The following is a 24281-nucleotide window of genomic DNA, read 5'->3' as shown; positions in this document are numbered from 1 at the left end:
GCCTGACTACAGATACTTAGTTTTAAACCTGTTCTTTCTTCAAGTTCCTTAAACTAAACACAAAATGTCTCGCAAACAAACAAGACCAGTTGTTCAAAATGAGGATGAAGGTGACTTGTCAACCAATCTTGGTAAGTTTGCTTGGAGGTTTCTATGATATGTAGATTAGCCTACTTTGATATTCATGAGTTTTTTGACATTTTACACATAAATATCACGCTTTGAAATGTGTTGCTGCATTTTACTGCAAGAGAACGAAACTTAGAAACCACTATGATTCTAGCATCAATTTGTGTAGGCATCAAATTACCTCTATAATTACCTGGATTTTTTTTCTACCTAAAATTACCACAATCTTTTATAGGACACTGTTGGTGATACCGTTTGGTAATTTTTGAGCTGTTCTGAAGAAAGACAGTTATGCAATGAACTTCTTTGAGTGCAGTTTGAATTTTGATTACAGTATTTGAAAAATTAACTACCAAGGGTTTAGCAATATTCTGTTGCATCTGAATATCAGATTCTAAAATTAAAATTGAAAAATTGTTGCAAAATGAGGCATCTCTCTTTGTTGTTGGTTTGAATCTTTATCCTCGGACTGAGAAAGCCTTGATAGATTATTCCTGGCAGTTTCGCATACTTGTATAGGCTTTGAACCACATGCGCAAGCTTGGTTATCGAAATTGGCAAAGTGAAGTTACCAATTATTGAAGTGTGGTTATCTTTGAATTATTTCATTTACCAGGTGCCACTAAATGAGAGCTGTCTTTAAATTCGTTGCTCAAGCGCACACCCCAAGAATCGAACCGGCGCTGCTTGATCTTGCATCTTTTCATACACAACGCTGGGCACTGAATCAACTGAGCTAATGGGGCGGACAACCCTTGAAAATGTTCACACCTGTTGTCTACATTGTTTGCTTTCCTTTCACAAGGTTGCTTGTCACTTATGCTGACTCATCGCTGTTCTGACACATCACAAACTGTGCTGCCCCACATTGCCATGGCTACAGCGGTTGATTGTTTCTCTAGTCTATAGCAAGCAGCTTGTTGCAAAAACACAGCACTGTCGTCTGTCGACGACTCCATTATTTCCACGGTCGATTCTTCTTCTTTAACAGATTGATCATGTTTGATCAGCTGTGATCTCCCTTATGAACTGCCTCCATTTTGTTCTGTCTTTTGTTTTTATTAGTACTTCCGGCATGCTTTTTATTCCTGTAATTTGCTTAATATTGTCAAAATATTTCATTTTTTGTTGTCCTTTTCTTCGTTTGCCTTGCACCATCCCAGTCAACATTGAATTTTCCAACGAGTTGCTTCTTGCCATGTGTCCGAAATATCTCAATTTTCTGAGGTTAATGTTGTTAATCAGACTCCATTTATCGTTTATTTGTTGGGAAACAAATTCATTTGTTTTTCTTTCCATCCAGCTGATGCGTAATAGTCTTCTGTGACACCACGTTTCAAAACTTTTTAACTTTTTAATATCAGGCTTTTTGCATGTCCAAATTCACATCCATATGTGGCAATTGGGAAACGAGAGTTCGCAGAAACCTTAATTTTGTGTTTTTACCAATTGACCTCTGTTTCCACACCGTTGTAAGTGATGTCACAGCTGTTTTTGCCATAGCAATTCGCCTTCTAATTTCCGTGCTATCATCATAAATGTCAGTTATGACACTGCCAAGATAGCAGAAATTGCTTACACTTTGAACAACATTACCACCAATGTATAAGTTTGGACAAATTTTATCCTTTTTACTTATGGCCATCATTTTTGTTTTTGTGGAATGTAATAGCAAACCATATTCTTCACTTCTTAACTTGACCCTATTCAAAAGTTCTTGCAGAGTGAAAAGGATCGATATCAAACTTGATTCAATGTTTTCCCTTAACCATGATGTCGATGTTGATAACAATCGTATTTTTGATTGCCACCTTGATATTGTAGATTATATGTCAATTGTCAAGAAATCTTGATTATTCTTTGATTTTGAATCCATTTTCTACTTTCCAGACACTTTAGAGATTCGCAACCTGGAATGTCGAACTCAAAACAGAGAAGTGAGCAGAGACGAGACTGGAAGTGCCATGGAGAGAAGAGCAAAGGTGAGTTAACATAAGCAGCGAATCGTTGTTCAATCAATGGAGTCACCAGTTAACGATGACACGACAGTGTGTGCCACAATCAATGTGCGTAGTCCCGCGGCAGGCTATATTTTTGTTCTAGAATAGGTGAACTATTTTTATTGCGTAATTCTGTTATGGCGTTTCGACAATTGCTGACCGATGGTAACCTTTTGTTACGCAATCTGTTATTGTAAAGTCTTCTTCTAGAAATTTTGTGTACGTGACATTCTGGAAACTTCTCGTTCTTGACCAAAACAAGGAATGTTTGTGATGTAATATCACAATTGTATAATATAATATCAATTATGATGTAATATCTTGTGATGCAATATCACAATTATATAATATCAATTATGATGTAATATCTTGGGATGTAATATTAACCCCATAGCCCCTGGAAGCTTTCGGTCCAAGCGACCTGTTATAAATAGTCACGTGATTTGTTTACATTTATTAATAGAGTTGTGTTGAGAGCTGTGTATTCTGGTGATTAGAAGTTGTAATGAAAGTATATTGAAGACGATTGTAGATTTCCAGCCGATATTGAACAGATTGTAAAAGTGGAAGTTGTTGTCAATTGTATAGTAGCTGTTGCAAACTAAGCTGGTGAACCTCTTTCCTGGTGCAAATATTTGGTATTTTTGGTAGAGCTTGGAACCCATCTAATGGAATTATATTTTATGGATTTTCTATTAACACGTAATAATTTACCTGTGTCCCATCTTTCAAACTTTTATATTTCAGGAACTGTCAGTGGCAACTAGCAGTGATGCATCTTCTAGACCATTAGTGCTCATGGAACAAGCTGACAACTGCATAGGTTCAGTTGAAACGTTTTTTGAAATTCAGAATCCAACATACACTCAAACTATCCACCAAGTCCACCAACATCATCATTATACGCCAGGTGAGATGGTTCTCATTTCATTTTTTTCTGTGCATTAACTGGTTATGGAACAACTTCCATTTCTGGTTTCGGCTCCAGCCAAACTCCGGCCATTTTTTTCAACAACTATGGGGCCAAATATGATAGTGGCTCCGGCCCGGAGGTTTGTACGCAAGCTATGTTTATGTGGCTGTGGTCAAATTCATGACCTTGGATAAGGTTAATTTCTCTTATCATTGTGGTACCGGTACTACTGTAGTAATGCAAGAATATACTGTATATATATGTTGCCGATATCATTGGTCTTATATCTAATGTAAGATTGAAAACCGGATCAAGGAATTCAATGAAAAATTATTAATATTTTAGAAACAATACTACATCGGGTGGATAGGTCACATTGCTAACTTTGAAATCCACCCAAAAATTTACTCATAAACGGACTCTTTTGAAGGGTTAGGGTTAGCCACATAGAACTTAATAACAGCCTCTCTCCGATTTTAGCGAAATATTTCCAAAGCATAAATTCGAAAAATTATCAATACAAATAAATCTATTTTCACGAGAGTCAGTGTAATCTTAACAGCTAAACGAGCGCTTTCGATCTTGTAGATCAATTCTCTTCAACTTTCTTCTTGTAAGCTCCCTTCCGAATGGATGCTGCTACTCCATAAGCCTTTGTGGTTGACTTAATAATCAACCGGCTTTCTAGGAAGACTTACAAGCGTGAAATATGAAAACGTCAAATTGGAAAACCTCAAATATGAAGCGACACTTTTTACAACAAACATGCAATAAACTTGCGCTACATATGCAACTATAGCTACCTTGTAATTCTTTACTTAGAGATAGTTAGAGATAGTTTTTGGTTCTTATAAAGAGTGGGGGTTTGATGCCTGTCTAGAATTCCTCCTTCGCGCGCTCTACTGTCGCGCACATAACTTTCTATCCTTTGTTTTTCTATGATTGGGAATAAAAACTTGATTTTTTTTCACACGCTAGGATTTTGCATACACTTATAAATCAAACTAATATCACAAATCTCTAGGAAGGCGTCCTGTCATTCTCTTGCTTGCTAACGTATATTACTGAATTTCCAACACAAAAAAGGTACACAGGTTTTCAACACAATGGCCGTTGGCAGGCAGCAGAAGCGATTATAGGCAGGCTACGTCATGAAAACAAACGCGAGATAACGAAAAAACAAAACAAGGAAAAATAACGTTGAGGCAAATGCCATATCCAAGGAAGGGCAACTGGGCTGCTGGATCAGTTGTCAAGACTTAAGAACCAACCTCATGTTACATCAAAGGTTTGGTTGCAACTCGATGACTTTCTTCTGTTTTAAACCTTTGACCAGTAAATAATAGTCAGAATAAATTTTATAAAATGAATAACAAAACTCCCATTGAATCTTTGGTAAATATAAAAGTTTGCTTTTAGCGTTAGGCATGCGAACATATATAATCGTATTGTCACCTATTTCATGCCAATCAGCTAACCCACGTCCTGTTGCTGTCTCTAAAAACATAGAAATGCAATGAATATATAGATTGTAAGCTAGCTCTGTGTTAATTAAATTATAACATTACGTTTACTAACGTAAAGGTTGCATTAAACCAAATTTAAACTTTTCATTTCTACAAACTTGGTTTATTAGATTGTAAAATAAAACAATCACTTTTTTTCTATCTTTTATCTTATGGGTACAAAGTAAATTAAAAATGAATTTCTGTCACTTTTCAAACTAAAAATTAGATCTACAAAGGTTTGACTCATAATAAGATGCCGGAATTCACTTTTCTTCACAAGCGATGCTATGGTAAATGTAAATAGAAAGAACAAAAATCTTTAAAAATAATTACTATGCGTTATCAAACGCGTTGATACTTAATTGGTATAGCTCGGTTTGATGTTGATTCAATGTTTTTAAATGTCATTATGTTTGTTAGTGATTGTACAATGTAAGTGCTTGAGTGGACTACAAATCTGCTAAACCTTTGCTGCATTAGGAGTTGACTTGAACGAAAGTGAAATTTTAAAGGAAGAAAGCTTAAATACTGTAAACGTTTATGTTGAATGATTAACCATAGAAGGACCAAGTTGGTCAAATGTTGAATGATTTGATCTGAGGAGCAAAATTAGCTGAATAAAATCAGTAATTACAAGATTTCTATTTTGAAAGTGTATTAGATAATCTGCTGTGTGCAGTAGCGGATCCAGGGAGGCACTTGGCCACGTGCCACCACCAAAAACAAAAAACCTAGAACACTTTTGATTGGATAAATTAGAAGTTTTTGTGAAAGCCTTTTGTTTCAAATTTAGAAGTTGAATTGTTCGGTCAGATTGCGTCACAATACAATTTAGATAGTTATCATTTTGACACAATAAATAATTAACCGGTTTTGTTTGTGAATCGGCGAATCTAAGGATGGAAGGTGATCACAAGGATTGTTCATTTTCTCTTACAATTTTTAATCCCTTGAAACTTCAATGAATTTGTTTCTAGCTCCCTTACTGCGTCTGAATAATTAGTGGCAACTACTGAGCCACTGTTAATATGATATCTGTCTGACAAAAGTTGATTTGAAATCTCAATCTTGTTGAATCAGTGTTGCCAATTTTAAAGTAGAAAAATTGTCAATTTTAAATTTTAAACTAGCTCCGCTACTGCGCCTGAATATAGAAATGACATTGGTTTGCGCCTTCATTTTATACTAAACGTATTTGATATCTGGATTGGGTAAAAAATAATTGTCGCTACTTAACATAAGAACCTGACGTTAAATCAATGTAAAAGTAACGTATTGTGCTGATTAGAATTTTACATTGATTCAGCATCTGCAGACGTTAAATCAATGTAAAAGTAATGGATTCCGCTGGTTATAAAGAAGCATAATGTTATTCAACCGTCGCAGATAATATAATTGCAGTTTCATTAATTAACTTTGATCACATGTTAATAAAGGTACAATGGAAGCAACTTCTCACAATGAGCATTATGAGCAAACAACATCGAGATCAACTTCCGCATCTTCTCACCCCTTGCATCGACAAAGTAGGTTTAAACGAATCTTAATTTAAACTTCACCATTAGGGGGCTGTCTATAAAAAACGTCCGCAGTCAGGGGGAAGGGGAGGGTTTGCAAATTGCAAACTTCTGTTAACAAAACGGAAGGGAGGGTTCCTGGAATGCGGACATTCTTAATAGTACATACAACAAAATTAGTTTACCGATCATTTGACCCACACCTGTTTCCATACCGATTTCACAACCAGGTTTTGCGTCTGATTGCAAAACTCGGAGGGGTTCAGACATGCACCAACATCAACAATGTAGCAGAGATGTCTATTTCAGCATGACGTATCATTAAGAACCGATTCCAAATTTAAACTAGATCCAAACAATGGAACCGAAATATCCATAATTATGTTCTTATCCAGTTACTGCAGAGCACATCAACCCCCAAGAAATCAAGTCTCCAGCAGCAGATTAGAAATGACCAGAAAACCATGTTTATCACAGTCAGTATCTCCTGGAAATAGTTGGAGGTGATAATGACTCTTGTTGTGGATCTTAGAGATCTAACTGGAAAGTGGTTTTGGGATGCAGTTTCCTCCCGGCACCGTACCTTGTAGTCCACATCCCACGTGGACTTTATGTTCGTAGTTCAGGAAGTATGACCGATATTAATGCCATGAAGTTTTTTCTTTTTTTTTTAAATTTAATTCACTCAATTTGTGATAGAAATATCAACGGCGACTTAGAATTTTATTGTAAATTGTTTTGTATAAAGTCGGTCTTAACAACTCCGACTCCAGACACATCAAAATCCTTCCGATTCCAAAGCCCTGCCTGTAACACCAGCAAAAAGATTAAAGCCACCTATCTGTTCTATAATCCCAGGGATATCTAAGGAAAGGGATGCAATAAGGCTCACAGCGATTACCTTACTCTTGTACCACTACCAGGGCGGTAGTTTGTAGCGCGTGAAACATGAGGTTCTTTTCAAAATTGCAGAAAGTTTTGTAGTGCAGCTGGTACACTCGGCTACACAAGACAGTTAGCAAGTGTTACATAGAGCATATTCAAAGAATACTTGTTTAGAAAGACAGTTGAAAAGTTACCAGTAAGCTGTTTTTCTTAACAAAGCTTTTGCAGTAGGCTAGATGTAAAGCAGCTATACGAGTAGTTGAATTAACAAGTAACCATGAGCATGCAGTGAATATCCAGGCCTGATGCTAATAGCGCAATGCAGGTTATCATAACAAGATTTATTGAACTATAATCGGTGCCAATTGTCATTTTACGGTAAACAGAGATTATTTACGATAAACAGAAGCCCTTCTACTGTCAGACGTATTAAAATCCTTCGTATCCCCTTCTTTAGATATCCCTGTATAATCTATATGTCATGAACGAAGATGATTAGATTAGCCCTACATCTATTGCGTGTAGTCGAAAGAGAGTTTTGTGTACAGTACTTGAAAAGTATGGTTTAATAACCCAATTTTAAATAAAGTTTTTTCAGCTTTAATGCACAATTTGTGGGGATCAGAAATAGTTGACTATAGAATGTTTGTAAACCACCACTCCAGTGGAAGTATATTTGTAGTCTCAAGCAAGCAATACAGGTTTATAGAACTGCTATGGCCACTTACACTTTGGAGATATCGCTATCGGTAATGTTTTCCGCACGGACAAGGAAGAAGGGGAGGTTGACACAATGCGGAAATGGAAGGAGGGAGGACATTTTTGCAATTTTATGAGGACGTATTTTATGTACAGTCCCTTGTGTTAAAACCTTTCATACTTTACGGCACTCACTTCATCTGTGGGCATTCTGGACCAGATGAAGTGGCTGTCTGGGTAGAAAGCGTTGCATGCTGTGTAGAGTGAGCGCATCTTTATTTATCTTATGTTCCCTAAAGATAAGTTTACTAGCAGCTTATTAAAACCTAACAAAAGGTGAATACTAATAGATGACGTGTTTTCTTACTTTACATTTTCAGTTAATTTTTTTTCTTCTGATTTTAAATATTTTTTCCGCAGTTGTTACATCTGTAAGGATGTGCGGGAAAAACTGCGAGAAACAATTCCAAAACGTCAGGATCCACATTTGCTACTTTTTAATGCAAAAATTTAATAAATTTGATTTTTTTGTTTTTTAGGCTCAAACATCGGAATAGAAAAGCTAAAAGAAACGACCCTCAAGCTGTATGATCCTGAATATGACGTCGACCTTGGCCATTTTAATGTCTCTTCAGATGGTTTGCCAGAAGTGTGTGCTGAACTTTTTTTGGTTCCATTTTACGAAGGAAATCTTGTTCCCGATGACAACAAATATGATCCCAAAACCCATGAGTTTAAACTAACAAAATCTGACGAAAAAGTTGACTTCAATAAACTAGCTTTGGATGCTCAAAAGAACGATTTTGTTTCAATAATTGGATATCCTGGAGCAGGGAAAACGACCTTGTCCAAGCGCCTGGCTAGGCATCTTTGTCAGTCTGGTGATCTTGTTGTTTTAAGGAAGCTTTTTATGAACATGGGCGACTGTGATGAAGACACATATACTTTGAAACAATTTTTATTGGGAGATAGCAACTACAACTTAAACGAGAACGAAGCCACTTCTGCTTTTGAATGGATCAAACACAATCCAAAAAAAGTTTGTATCATTCTTGACGGATTTGATCAAGTGAAATGGGATATAATAAAAACTGTGAAGACATGCAACTATGATAGCTCTCTTACTTCTCAGGAACTAGTTTCAAACCTTTGCCAAGAACAATTTCTATGTCACTGCCACCTCATCTTCACTTCTCGTCCACACGCTATGCTTTCCGTTCCTAAAAACTGCAGACCAAGTCTTGTTTTCTTTCTTCGTGATTTAAACTCTTCAGATATGAGAAAATTGTTTGATGCTTTAATAAATAACCAGAGCAAAGCCGACGAACTCTGGGAATCATTAACCAGTAAAGCACCCCAGCTAGAATCATTATGCCACAACCCACTTATGTTACAACTTTATGTCAGAGCTTCATTGGGTTCATCTGGACAGGTGAAGTGCATTTCCACAATGACCAAAGTGTTTCATTCTGTGCTTAAAAATCTTAAAGCGTCTGACCATACAGGTTCTTTGTCGGATGAAACTGTTATGAAATTGTCTGAAATCTCCTACCAAGCGACAAAAGAGGGTACAGTACTTATTAATGCTAGAACTCTTAGACAAAAGAATCTGACCATCAACGAAGTTCAGGATTTTGTGGTACCTTTATTAGGATCCAACAAAACATGTCCGCTGCTGGAAGGTAACCAACAATTGTATTTTACACATCAAACCTTCCAGGAGTACTTCTCAGCTTTGTATCTTTGTCAACACATGCCATCAAGAGAGTTCGCTTCCTTCGTCCAAAACAATCTGCTCAATGATCATTGGTCCATTGTTGTACAATTTCTATCCGGTCTTTTGCTGGATCCAAGCACAGGAAATGGTAACTTTACGATTGATAACAAATCATTCTTGCAAACAGCTCACTGTTTCTCATTTTCCATTATTATCCTTGATTTTCATTTCTATAGTTACAATGCTGAAAAAAAGTTGAAGATTTTAACGCTTAAAATTTGTTTAATTGTTTGTGCTTCTTAAGTGTACGGTACCTATTTACTTTCTCATGGTGCTCAAAAACAAATTTAGTTGCAGCGTCAACAAATATTTAACAATCAATAGCTTTGGTATTAAAAATTAAATGAGACAGATCATCGGGCATTTTATTCAACATCATGATACGCTCTTCTGGTGTAAAATGAGCTAAACTTTAACAAAAGATATAACTTATTTTTAAATCAATCATAAACTAACGAAACCTAACAACATGGTATTCAGCATGACATGAAATAAAATTGGCAAACACTTTCGGCTGTACATCTAGCGCTTGTTAAAACTTTTAAAAATAATAGGCTATAATATACATTTTGCGCAGAAAAAAAAAACGATTTAAAATTTGAGAAAACTACAAAATTGTAAAAATACGTTATGCAGTAAAACGGATCAAGTATAAGAAAAAAAATTATTGCCCAGTTAATCCCAGCACATGTTAACAACTATAAGACTACGCTGGCAATCAATTGTCTGTCTAGCCCTGGGTTGGAGGATTAATAAACTTCATGAAGTAATCTTTGAGTAACATTTAAAATTTAGTTTAGCGATTGCAAACCTGTTTGCATTTGTATAGGCTCTTCAAGTTCTTCAACTATCCAGTTACCTTCAGATGAATCCGTTGCTTTACTACGTCAAAAATCTTCCCAGCAAACAGAACTATTTTCACCAGGTAAAATATACTTTACATTTATGCGTTAAATTAGGATTTTAACAACACTGTAACTTAAAACACGGGCTACTTTATTTCTTCACTTCGAACACGGAAAAGTTCATTTGCACACCAAGATTGTTTGTTTAATTAAGATAGAACGACAATCCAGAGTGTAGTAGAGTTAGTTGTATAATGGAGTTGGAACCGTATTTCCACAATTTTTTTACAAGTTATCTCGCAAACATTTTGGCAAAATCCAGACCCGTACCGCTCGTCAAAAGTTTACTACAAATTACAAACCAAAAATTTCAGTAGAGAAATTATTTTCAGACCCTACAGTCAGTGCAGGATTAAGGTGGATGCTATTGATGCTGCAGCATTAGGCCCATTCCTGAAATAGGCCCAGACGAAAACAGACGTGAATTTTCCGGACGCTGAACAGTTTTCCTTTGCTTAATTAACCCACAAATAATTCTTATTATGAAATTTGTAGTCCGACTTTCGCACGCCTAGGCACAGTGTTACGCCTAGGCACGTAAGATAAAGCAAGATTTTGGCATAGACTACTTATTTAAGATGAAAAATTATAACACTTTTCGAGCTGTTTCAGGGCCCTTCATTACTTCAGCCGCAGATAAGATGCACGGCTTTATTAACTCTTCCCCAATCGTGTATGCTTTTTTTGGTTTTAACTATTCGTAGAGAAACTAGATAGGATTCATGAAGAAAGGATTTTTCGGTAGTCGTCATCTTTTCATTTGCTTTTTTTAATCGTTCATATCAGAGAAAATTCGTCCAAAATATTCAAGTGGCATGCCTTCAAGATTGTTGTGCTTTGAATGAAAGTGACGAACAACTTTAGAAGGTTTCATAACGTCATTTGGCAGAATTTGGGAGCACACCAAACATTAGGGCCGTGACGATTGTTCACTACCCGGATTTTCACTACCCGCCATTTTCCTATTCTGAAGGAAAATGGCTTGGATGTTACTAACTGCAGAGGCCAGTCGTATGACAATGCGTCAAACATGTCAGGACGGTACAACGGTGTCCAGGCAATTGTGAAGCGACAATGTAAATATGCTGCTTTTATTCCATGCTGCAACCACAGTTTAAACCTGGTAGGAGACCAGGCTGTTAATAGCTGCGCTGGCTGTACCAGGTTTTTTCATTTTGTCAATGGACTATACGTTTTCCTGTCTGAATCGACATATCGCTGGCAGAAACTGAAGAATCGCTGCACATTAACGCTCAAAGGTTTGTCTGGAACCCGATGGTGTGAACGTGCAGATGCTGTCAAAGCGCTAGTAGAAGGGTGGAAGAGCATTCAAGAAGTCCTGGATGAGCTTGCGGCAGATAAGGAGCAGAAGGCCGATACGAGAAACCAGGCCGACGGATTTTCGCGCAGGATGGACGAACTTGAGACAGCAGTTATGGCGACTGCCTGGAACGATATCCTATGCCGTCTCAACAGTACGAGCATTAGCCTCCAAGACCCTACAGTCAGTCTGAATACGGCAACTAGTTTATTGGCATCACTGGTCGACACGATTCAATTTGCACGGGACAGATTTGACGTGTATGAGCAGATGGCGATCGAAAAGGTTCCTCACGGCGAATACAAGGCTGAAGAACGTCGAGGCCGTAAGCGAAAGCGAATGCCTGATGAAGGAGCTGCAAACGAAGAAAACCTCACCCCTAGGGAAACATTCAAAACCCATATATATCTGGTCATGATCGACAGACTGTTAGCTGAACTGGAAAAGCGAATGAAGGCGTATGAGGATATATCTACAACATTCGGATTTCTTTCGGAGCTAACGTCATTGAGCATAAAGCAGATCGAGAATAAAGCTCAAAATCTCGTTTCCTCGTATCCAGATGACTTGGAAGACACGCTGGTGGCTGAGCTCATACAGTTTGCTGCATTTATGCGCACCCAGAAATCGGTGAGTGTGAACGAGTCAGCAGAGCTTACCATGTACAAGCTTTTGTCGTCGTTGAACCTTTCTCAAACATTTCCAAACGTCGAGATTGCTTTGCGCATCTATCTGTGCTTGATGGTGTCTAATGCCTCCGGCGAGCGGAGCTTCTCAAAACTGGGAATAGTCAAAGGAGAGCTGCGGTCCTCGATGAGGGAGGAAAGGCTAAACATGCTGGCGCTTATGAGCATTGAACATGAGGTGCTGAGCAGCCTTGACTGCACTGACATGATCGAAGATTTCGCTCTTGCTAAGGCTCGAAAAACAGTAGTATAAGTAAGCAGCACTAGCGCAGCATTGACAATATGCCAACGTTAAGTTGATCTGGATTAGCCTTTTCTTCATTAACTCCGCTTTTCAGGCAATATTGGTATTGAATTGTGTTGGTGTTACATAGCCTGATGTTACTCTCGAGTTTTTACGATAACACGTCGTTATTATTGTTCATGTTCATTAAAATTTGGCTGACTGCGTCGAAAGCAATAAAGGCTCTTTGGTCGGTCTGATTACGCGTGTACGGTGGAATCAGAGTGTCGAATGCATATGTACCAATGCCTAGAAAAAATAGGCCTGTTTTTGCGCTGCAGCATCAGGCCCAGTTTCGTCTTAATCCGGCCCTGCCTACAGTGTGTAGAATTTTGGCGCAAATTGTACGTTAGAGAATATCTTTCTCACTGGCACCAAACAGTGGATCGGATTATTGCAATGGCTCGCTTGGATATACGGTTTTGAGACCTTCAACAAGACAAACAAGCTAAGTAGATTGAACTGAACACGGTCTTGAGTTCTGTTAGTTTATTGGGCAGAAAGGTTTCAAGATCACAATTTCGAGGTTACAAGGTCACAAGTTCAAGATTACAAGGTCACAAGGTCAAAGTTACAAGGACACAAGGTCGTTTACCAAATTTAGTGCGCAGATGATAGTTCAATCCTAAGTAGAGCTGGTGTACGAGAGACAGTTCAGTCGACTCACCGAAGTCAGTAGGGCTTGAAATGATAATAATCAGTAAAGACCATAATCCGAATGAATATAGTCGTGACAGTCATGCATCAAATAATTCGACTAGTGCATCTAATTCAAATAGAATATAAAATTTACAATTAGCAAATGATCTAGAAACATATAACAAAACCTTTCTCAATTTATGCTTAAGAATAAACTTTGAACAGCTCACTTACAAAATGCAGTTAATATAAACTCAAGAGAAACTTGTCTACAGTCTATAGCCTACTTTCATGAGTAAATAAATGTTCAATTCGTAAAACTTTTGTCCTGATGTAGCAAGCACAGAGAAGTTGTGTAATTTAAAGACAGAGTGAAGAGAAAATAACTTCAAATAGTATGCCTTGTTGAAACAAGTGAGCGGATAACTATTGTTCGCTAACGTTGATATTGCATCTTTCAAGATGAGGCGAAAGCTTCGAAGAAACAATGCTCTTACGCCAGTATTTACAGTCACAGACATGCAGATATCATTTAGACGCTGAATTAACCTTGGCCATGCTATGCCAACGTTTAAATGGATGATGAAGGACGCCAATTAATTCTCAGCCCGCACAGTGACATAAATTGTTTTTTAAAGAAGCAAAAGTTAAAAAATAGCCTTTCTGAACAAAGAAATCACAATTTCTGGTGCCTTTTGCATGAGTCAGGCCTTTGTAGACCCAATTTCTAGTTTAAGACAGCAATCCATTATTTAAACTTGTTTTTTAGAAAGAATAAAGCATTGCTAAAATGCCATTGTTCTTGTACAAGCTGATGGACCAGCAACTTGTGGAAAGAGAGATGTGGATTTTAGTAAACGCAAGCTTTATGTCTGTAAAAGTTACGTAATAATCTATTAACACAAAGACACGGTTGGCATTTTAGAAGTTTTCTAGAGACAACAAGCACCGCTTGGTCGACTGATGCTTGACATGATATTCTAGGTGATTATAAAATTAACACAGTGATTTGTTGTAGGTCTACTTCTGCAAAAGTGATGATGGCAAGCCGTAATTTTTATGTGAATGCAATTTTTTCAGGTGAGAAGTTGCAAAAGCAAAAAGTATTTATTTCAGAACTGTACAAGCAAACTCGGAAAGCTGCAAGTAAGTAAATGTGTTTAACTGGTCAACAGTGTTTTCTATGTTAAAAATGTTTCGCCAATTTAAAGGTAGCCTATATTCAAGGCACTGAAACTCAATATTGCCTTTTGAGTGGTTTTATTTTTAAAAAGTGTTCAAACTTTAGTTAAGTTTACTTTAAACTTTATTTTAAACTTTTTTTAAGTTAAAAACAATCAAAAACTATAAAATTATCAAGTGAATAGAATCAGCCAGGTTCGGAAACAAAAGTTAAAACAATAAATAAGTTATCAGATACAAGTATAAACACAGTAAGCATAATAGCATAATAAGTAAGCTATACAACAAAAGTGGAAAAAGCATGGTCACAGTTCAGGCAGCAAAGTCAATTTATTCACTATGCAAGACCTTGTTAAGTTGAAACAGTCTTCACAAGATAGCCCAACTATTTGAATCTTAACTCTTTCATATCTGGGCTTTTTGAGACGATGTTTTTCTGGGCAGGGGCACAAAGTGCCTTAAAGTTTAACCGCTTATAACTTCTTTCAGTTATGAACTAGAATCTTTTACCGCTGGAAAAACAATCGCAAGGCCTTTGAGCGTTGAATGATATTAAAATGTTTGTAATACATATTATTAAAGTTTGTTAATAAATGTGTTTATGAACGCGGGTCAAATTTGAAAGCTGCCTGATTTTTATAATAAAGAAACAAACCTTTCGTTTTCCCACTCTCGTGTCATTTGCCTTTTTCTAGACCTCTTTTTCGCTGTGATGGTCAGAAATAAAAACAAAACTCAACTGAATTGTGAAGACGTATTGTCGCCTGATTAGTTACGCTTGGCCGGCCAACAAACAAACTATGACAATTCGATGATTACGACGATCTTGTGTGTGTTCGAACAATGCCCTTAGAATTGCGACTGCTTTCCACATTTCGCTGCTTTCCAGATAGAATAAACAAGTTTTATTCCGTTACAGAAAGTCTGTCCCTGATGTTTCGTCGATGCATTTCTACGTTGAATCAACGTAAAATGCTTGATCATTATTGTAACAATATGTTGCTTACTTTGATTGTAGCCTATCGCACAAACTGCAAATCAAACATTACGATTTTTTCTTTTTATGTGCTCTACCCTTGTTCGACGACATTGCCGAAGTCGTAAATACGCTTGTTTCTTAGAAGATGCTGAAGCCCAAATTTAATTATTTTTGATTTGATTCTTTTTGATGCATGTTGTATTCCCATAATAATAACAAAATTGCTCGATTATTGATTTCACAACGCCTTATCGTACCCTAGATTCTTGCAAGTATATTCACTTGTATTTATCTCGTAGAGCGTCGATACAATATAATATAATACCTGTCATGCTACATACATAACGTGTTTTGTCAGCACCACGGTGTAATGAATTCTAGGTCATTGATTTTCGTTATGAGTTCATAGCGTCCCTACAATGAAGAATGAGAGGTACTTCAAGCGGTACCATCATTGCTTAAAATCATTATACGTTTCACATATTTGTGTAATTGGTTGTAACAGTCAAATTATGCTAATTTACTGTCATTCAACCTATTTAGACAAATATAGATGAGTTTATATCGGACAGAAAACAAAGTATCCTGGCTCATTTTAATTTCTTTGCGCAAAACTTATAAACTTTACAGCTATTCTACGTCATTTTGATGTCTCATGGCACTTTGTTATTTATGAGATGAAGAATACTTTGAATAAGACACAAAGCATTCCTGATTATTGCGGCAAACTCTTGAATTATGTAAAATCGTACTGATGAATTCCTCTAAAGGTGCGATATTGATTATTATCTGCAACAGGTTTTCAGTATATTTAGCTCTGGGAGTACTATGAGCAACTGTCCAAATAAAACGACATCTACGATATGTTAGTATGCTAAAGATCAACGTTGCGTACAGGAGTAATGTAGAAATGCACATAATACCATGGCGATATTACAAGTCAGGTTACATCATTAGGCTATATGAAAAAAATGTTTTATGGCCCAATTAATTTGATATTGAAAAGGCCAGAAGTAAAGTAATAAACTTCGGAGCATAACCGTAGGATTTAGAGGAAATTCGGACTATGAATATCAAAGCTAACACATTAGCGAACATATTATTCAAACGTTTCGATAACTGCTGTTTTCATCGTCAGTCAAAAGTAAGAATGAAGCTATGTTTTTACAATGGCAAAATCGAGCGAAAATGCGATACAGTAGTTGAGTCACCTCGGCTATCAAAATCAGTCACTCAACAACGATTCAACATCTGCCAACGTTGAATCAATGCAAATGGCTGACTCTGCCAGCAAGGGATAGTATAGCGTCTGAATAATAATTGTAACGAATGTCTGCTCTTTCCTCCAATTATTGTATTATTAAATTTAACTTCTTAATTGCTCAAAACACGAACAGTTGAAGAAAAAAATCTTCTCACACCCTATATTGGATTTATTTTTCTTGCAAAATGAAGTCCTTTTGTTTCAGCAAGTGGCAAGTGTGTACCTTATACCACAGTTCAAAATTATGGTTTCGAATGTGTATTATGATGCAAAGCAAACGGCAAATTTATTAGCAACCGAAGATGAAAGAGATGCAAATTTTTCGGATAGTGATGTTGATTTGCCTTTATCTGATGGTGAAGGTGGTTCGCTAACATCTGACAAGAGTAACGAAGATGAGGTCGTGACCGTCAGACATAGGCAGTCCCAACGTCGTAGGAGCCATGACGTCAAATTATTAGATAGCGCTTTGGATGAGAAAAATTACCATACATTGCCTGACCAGGAAGAGGAGCGAATGTCGGTAGTTGTTGACTAAAGAAGTAGAGTGAAAGTTGTTTGGAGTACCAAGCAACCATCAATAAGAGGAAGACAAAACTCTGCTAATGTGGTGCACAGTTTACCAGGAGTAAAGCGCGATTATCAATATGCAACGACGTCGTATGATGCATGGCGTTTCTTATTCACAGCAGAGATGATCTACATCATTGTTTCAAGCACCAGCACATGTATACCAGAGAGGCTATCGCGAATATCGGAGGCTCAACGAACATCTTGGCATGCTTCACATTTTCAGCAAACTGATGCCATGGAACTAGAAGCATTCATTGGATTGTGGTGTATTAGAGGACTACTCAAGCGAACATTTCACCGAATTAAGATTGCTTTTCCCATTTATATGGACATCCTATATTTAGTGCGACAATGTCGTTGAACCGATTCAAATTTCTGTCTGCAAATATTCGTTTTGATGATAAAAGCACTAGGGCCAATCGCTGGAAAAGTGACCGATTTACAGCAATCAGAGAACTTTTCCAATATTTTACTGGAAATTGTGAAAAGATTTTAATACCAGAAGACTTCCTTTCACTGGATGAGACTTTGTTTCCATCCCGCGTTGGTGTGTCCTTCAGGCAATAAGCTTCAGGCAAAAAATAAGCCTGCTAAATATGATTTTTTGCTAAGAAGCATAAATAGTGCGCGTATGTCATTCACCTATACCGCCATAGCTTATGCGGGTAAGCCAGTAGGTGTACCAGGACCACACTATCTGACTTCCACTATGGAATATGTGGAAACGTTGGTACACAATTTGGACAGAGTTTCTTCGCTTCAAGGACGAAACATATCCCTTGATCGCTTTTACACTTCACTTGATGAGGCAGAATGGCTTTGGAACAAAAACATAACTTTAGTTGGAAAATGGCAAAGCAATAGAAAAGGGGTTAGCGAGTTAAAATCTCTCACTGATTGGGAAGCCTTCAGTACCAAAATTTACTGGGAGGAGTCGAGAACCCACATTACCGTTACGTCGTACGCAGTCAAACCAAAATCTACCGGTAAACGCAATGTTCTGGTCTTATCAACTATGCAGCCAATCCTTGGAGTAACCAAAGATGACGGAAAGGAAAAACCTGCAATAATCAAGCTCTACGATTTTACCAAGGGTGGGACTGATATCGTCGACCAGAAGATGGCATATTATAGCGTCAAGCCGAAATCAGCAAAATGGACTGTGTCTGCATTTTCTTACATTTTAGACGTTGCGCGGGTCAATGCGATGACCATTAGTTACTTGAACCGCGAGTTGTCCTTTTCACAAGCCAAGGGAGACGAAAGTTTTGTGGAGGGGTGGCAGCTAGCCATGTCATTAGTCAAACCACACATGTCTAGACGATCGGATGATGTACCTATTCTACGTGGGTCACTCCGCCATGCAATGTCAACATTTTTGGGACGAAACCATGGATTAACAGCAAACTCAAATTTGCTATTACCAGTGGTTTTCATAATGAAATAGCAGGCTATCATAAGATTTGTTCTTATCATGTTATCGTTGATTATGAGATTAGATATTTTAATCACAGTATTTGGTCATTTCTGCTATATGACTGTGAATCCTGGACTGTATGCCCGAAGATAGTAAAGAAGATCAACAGTGCTGAAATTTGGTTCATTCGTAGAATGATGGGAATTAACTGGATGGATAAAATCACTAACGAAGAAGTGTGGAGACGCTCTGGGTGCACCCCTGGCGTCCTCATCACAACTATCAAAAAAAGGCAAATGACATTTATCGGGCATGTCTACCGCAAACGCGGAATTGAACACTCGGCAATGATGGGGCGATTTCCTGGTCAGAGACACCAGGGGCGTCCACGTTTGGAAATCTTCAAAAATCTTTCAACGTGGACAAACCAAAATTTTGAAAATCTAATTAGAAGTATGGACAATCGATCGTTGTGGAGACTCACGGTAGCCGACGCCTTGTTCAGGCATGGCCGATGATGATGATGATTTGGTCATCACCGTTTTATTCAAAAGCGGGGTATTTTTCTATCTATTAATTGATCGAAATATTACTTATAAAGCTGTGCGGTTCAATTTCATTACCATTATACTTGACGATGCTAATTTACTACACTTGCAATACGGTCTGTTTTGTAGCCTACAATATTTCGCACAAGTCATATTTTTTTTGTGACTGGAATTTCTTGTCTTCGAAAAATTTTGATAAGTCAGTTTTTCTCCATGCAATGACGAGCTGCATGTCTTCATTTTCAATAAACAGTGCCTGGATGACATTATGTGTTTCCATTTTCGCTGATAGGCATTACTTTCACAGATCAAATGTTTGTACTGTTTCAACGTCTGACGATGGTGAACCGCTGTAAAGCGGCCGATATTTCCTGCGAAAGTTTTGCGTAACAAAAAAGCATTCATTCAAGAGGAATGCAATTTGAAACAAACTCATGATTTTCTTAGGTTGTATCGCAACACCGCTGAACGTTGTATCGACATAAGCAAAGTATCTATAAGCTGTCAGCACTCGCAATGACACGATAGGACATATCAAGCTGTGCTTATTTCTCTACGATGAGAATTAGGTCAGGGCAAGAACGGCAAACCAGAGTTGACCTTTCGCTGCTTGATATTTGAGCAAACAAATTATATGGTAGATTATATTATGGTAGAGTAGATTACTTACATACGTTCGACGTCTGTTGATGTTGTGTATGTCTTGTAAAAGCAGCGCGATCATTTCGGTTACAGCTGCACAAGCTAACGCAAGGCGAGGCACGAAAGTAGATGCTCATAATAATTTGACGTCTACTGGCGTTGAATCAATGCAAATAGGGTGATGTTTCTATAAAAGATTCAATTTTGCAAGTTGGGCACGTGCTATGCGCCGGCGCGTATCACCAGTGAATAAAGAAACAACAGGAGAAAATTTCTGCTCCTAAAAAGAGCAAACTGCAAAATTGTTTGTGACAAGGTGTCATAAACCACGTTGTATTTCAAATAGTATCTGAGATACAAATTTTTGAGTAGCATCTCCAATATGCGTATGAACTTTGTGACAAAGTCATGAAATTTCAGCTTTTTAGAATAGTTTTATCGTATGGTTTTCAGCGTTTAAAAATTCGTAAGGCATGAGATGCCCTAGCCCAGGCATGAAAGTGTTAACATTTACGAAAAAATGAGCCTAGCCTCATGAGCGAAACACATGTCTATTGTCAATTCTTGCTACACTCGACTGCCGAGAAACACAAGAAAGACCTTGTAAATTGGAGGTCTTTATGGCTAGCGTGGAAGCTACACCGTTATGGTTAGCGAAGCGTTACTGCTGCTCGCTGTTCTAGCGAGTGATCAGCCTTGTGCTGATGGCCGGGAAGAACACCCCTTCTTCACAAAAGACCTTGTAAAGTTGAAGTAGTCTTGACAAACAGTAGTCTTTTCAACATTTTAGCCTAGGCTACGCCTCTGTAAAAGCTTTACCGTCGATTATGGAGTGGCAACCAGAGATAATCGGAGTCTTGATTTTCAGGCTTCTTATCCTGTTGTTTGCGAAAAATTTGATCATTACAAACATTACAAAGTGATTGTCTGTTTATCCAAAAGTTTTATATTTACTTAACACCAAACTTTGCCTTCGCATCCGCTCCAGCTCCGGTTTTCAGACGAAAATTCGGGCTCCAGTTGAAAACAGCCGGACTCCGCATCCTTTTACTCCAGAATTCCGGCTTCTGTTCATATCTGGTGGCAACCCTTCGAGTATAACCCTTCAATTTTTTCATGATTATGGACAGTACTCTGCTCTAGAGAGCAATGCCTACGGCCCTTCTAACGGCTATAGCTAACTAGAACTAAGACAACATTAATGTTTTTTTGTGGAAACATTAAATTCAATACTTATGCTAATAAATTTCAAAAAATGGTTTAATTCAAAGTAATTTCAATGAAACATCCAAATAATGAATTTTCTTGCACTACTTGCTACTTGAATTTGTGGGTAAACGCTTTTTTTTTTGGGCAACACTCCGCAGAAATCCCGCCTAAAGCTGCAGACGACAATTTTTGTTAGTAGTTGACAAGAGTTGCCAACCTTGCAGTTTATCAGAAAGCTCTAACTTTCTTTTTTAAGTATGCACGTATTTTTTGCAACTTACAAGTTATTCGTGATTTTTAAATTATCTTTGATAAAAATTAAAATTATTGTGTGCTTTTTTCCAACTGGTTTAGCTTTACAACTTTAATTTAGTGTTTGAGGCTTTAATTTAATTGGCAACCTTGCATAAAAACTCCCGCCCAAAACTGCAGGCGACAGCCATTTTACAGTATTTTCAATCATTGAAGAGAAAGGAGCAGCTTTGGTTCAGTTGCTGCAAAAAATAGTTGGTTTCCGCTTTCAATTCTGTCTTCATGCTGTTTGGTTTCATCAGACAAATGTTTTAAAGTTTGTTTCTGTCCGTGTCTTCTGAGTTTGAAGAAAGCTTGGATGGAGCTGCAGCAAGAAATGGCTGGTTGGAAAATTTTTTCGATCAAGTTCTAAAGTTGCTTCGAAGATTTATCGAAAAAGAAATCAAAGTTTATTTTAATTTGCAAACTCTGGTTAGTTTGATGTTAACAAAAGTTTAGTTTCCACCTGCAAAGCTAGCCTAATTATTTTATCCTAATTTGATAAAACTTCGAAGCCATTGAAGACAAAACTTATGATTTTGCGACCAGCTAACAAAAGTCAGAGCTGGTATACAAGCCCCCCCCCCCCCCCCCCCCCCTTGGCAACTCATGACAAAGAGGAATTGACCAAAACATGTGGATTGAAGTGTGCGGACAGTAAAGCAGAGGTAAAATAGTTTCATCCTATATGTTTGGTTGAGTCCCGTCTTTATCATGAGTTACCAAAGGGGGGAGGGGGACTTGTATACCAGCTCCCAACCTGGTTAGCCGAACTAATATTGATTGATATTTTTCCTGCATTATTAGATGATTCTCGCTCCATCAGCACCTGGGTGAAAATGATCCCAGGTAATTTTCAAATGAGAACTTTGACTCAAACCTGAAAGTTTTGTTCAAAATAATTTGTTTATATTCTTGTTTGCGATATAAATAAATTAATGGTTTGTTCTTTAGTAAACAACTTGTGTTCAATGTTTGATTATTTTATGGTTAGAACCAAACTGTGGTTTTAGATTACAACCTGGTTAGCCGAGCTAATATTGATTGATATTATTCCTGCATTGTTAGATGGCAATGATGATCGCTCCATCATCCCCATCAGCAAGATCCTGCGGGAAGGCAACGACTTGGAAGTGACAGTCACAGCAGGAAGTCACTTTGATGGAGGGAAGATATGGATGGATTCCTCCCACACTCAGAATGACTTCCATGCTGTGATGTCATTCCTCAAGTGGATGCCGACGCGACTTGGAATCCTTGATCTGTCCGGATGCTTCATGAATTCCAATCAATTCCTTCCATGGAAGGAGGCGATCAAATCGATGCGTGGATCCGTGAGTCATGTTTAACTTTTATAACCAACACATTGATTCATGGTCAGTTGTTACGTTGATTCAACGTCGCATTACGTTGTTTTAACGTCTCAGTTTCAACAAGTTTCACAAAGTAAGTTCGAGTTTCCAATTTTAATCATTTTCTAACAATTCTTGTAAACATCAAATAAATAAACAAAAAGTCACAACATAAATAAATTGTTTATGTTTAATTGTTGCGTCATAATTAATTTGTGTTTAGATTGTTCGAATGCATCTCCATGGCAACCGCCTATCTATCGATGACGTCATCGAAGTGTTGCACAAGATTGAGGAGGAAGTTGGGATGTGGCTTTCCCTCGACGATGGAGATGGGAGGTTGTGGAGAAATCCGAACATGGAGGAAAGATCCAAGCTGCAAGAAGCATTGGATCGGTTGGACAATAAAGTGAGAGTTGTTTACGTTGTATCAACGTTATAACAATTAATTGTGTCAACATTAAATCAACGTCAATTATTCGCTTTGTCGTTTACAGGAGTTGAAGATCTGGGTTGACAGGGATGATTATGGCAATCCTATTTACCTCAAGCACAAGGATCGTTGATGTTTTTATTTATTTGTTGATGTTTATAATAAAATTATGTCATCCAGTGATTTTGTTTGGTTGAGTTAAAAATACAATAAACTGCTTGTTTACATCAGGTGATGTAGCATCAACAAAAATGTTTATAATATTATCAAACCAAGGTTTGTCTATGTTCTTCAACTTGAGGTCAACAAACATCAACAAAAGTAACCTTTGTTTTTTAAACTTATTAGTTTTTATGAAATAATTTCAATAAAGAATTCAAATTAAGTTATTTGTTAACAGTGTTGCCAGATTAGATAATTATTTTCTCAGTTTAAATCTGAAAGTAGCCGTCGAGATTAAACACATTGTAGGTGACGTCGCAACAGTTCATTTGCTAACAGTGTTGCCAGAATACTTTATTTTTTTAAATTTAAACCAGAGAACTGCAAGCGTTATCTCAAAATAATCATTGTTAAGGTTGCCAATTCCGTTCGGACTTGTTCTTCCGATTAAATTTTGGAATACGGCAAAGATAACATTATAAGCCGATAACAAAAGTAGCGCGTTACTGGCCACATCCGCCAAGACATACACCCAAATATTTATTGTCAGGATTGCCAGTTCCATTCGGACCAGTTTTAAGATAAGGGTAAACATTATGGTCCGATAACCTTTCAAAATGTTTGCCAATCCCTAAAATTGCCGACAATGGTTGACAAGTTTTATGGGTTGCCAGTTCTGCGATTTTTGCCTCAAAATAAGACTATTTTTACTTCGCAGTCGCGAGAAAACTATGCCAGCTACGAGTTGTGTTGTTGATTTTTTTTCATTTGGAACCAACTTTTAATAAATGAATGGTACTTTTACTTGAACACATCCTGTAACACTGACAATGGGTATTTAGAAATAGTGTCCTCCTCAATAAGCTGATTTTAAGATTAAACAAAGACGGATATTTTGCTTAAATGTGTAACAAAATATAAATGATTGAATCACAATTTCTATAACAAACACATCATAAGACTTAAA

General features: G+C 37.3%; 1 protein-coding gene across 1 annotated transcript; it reads left to right on the top strand.

Annotated features, from left to right (window-relative positions):
* The first annotated feature begins 6 nt into the window (after positions 1–6).
* LOC145775538 (uncharacterized) lies at positions 7–23335 on the top strand. Its single transcript, XM_082586834.1, has 11 exons — positions 7–131; positions 2020–2111; positions 2877–3039; positions 5987–6076; positions 8191–9516; positions 10258–10353; positions 14343–14408; positions 22175–22216; positions 22436–22701; positions 22943–23128; positions 23217–23335. The coding sequence occupies exons 1-11, from the start codon at positions 65–67 to the stop codon at positions 23283–23285; spliced, it is 2463 nt and encodes an 820-aa protein (XP_082442960.1). The 5' UTR covers positions 7–64; the 3' UTR covers positions 23286–23335.
* The last annotated feature ends 946 nt before the right edge of the window (positions 23336–24281 follow it).

The sequence above is a fragment of the Aplidium turbinatum genome, chromosome 8 (assembly GCF_918807975.1).
Source record: "Aplidium turbinatum chromosome 8, kaAplTurb1.1, whole genome shotgun sequence".
In the NCBI taxonomy this organism is placed as follows: Eukaryota; Metazoa; Chordata; class Ascidiacea; order Aplousobranchia; family Polyclinidae; genus Aplidium; species Aplidium turbinatum.
Note: the sequence above shows the minus strand (reverse complement) of the source record. Positions and strands in the feature narration are given on the sequence as shown.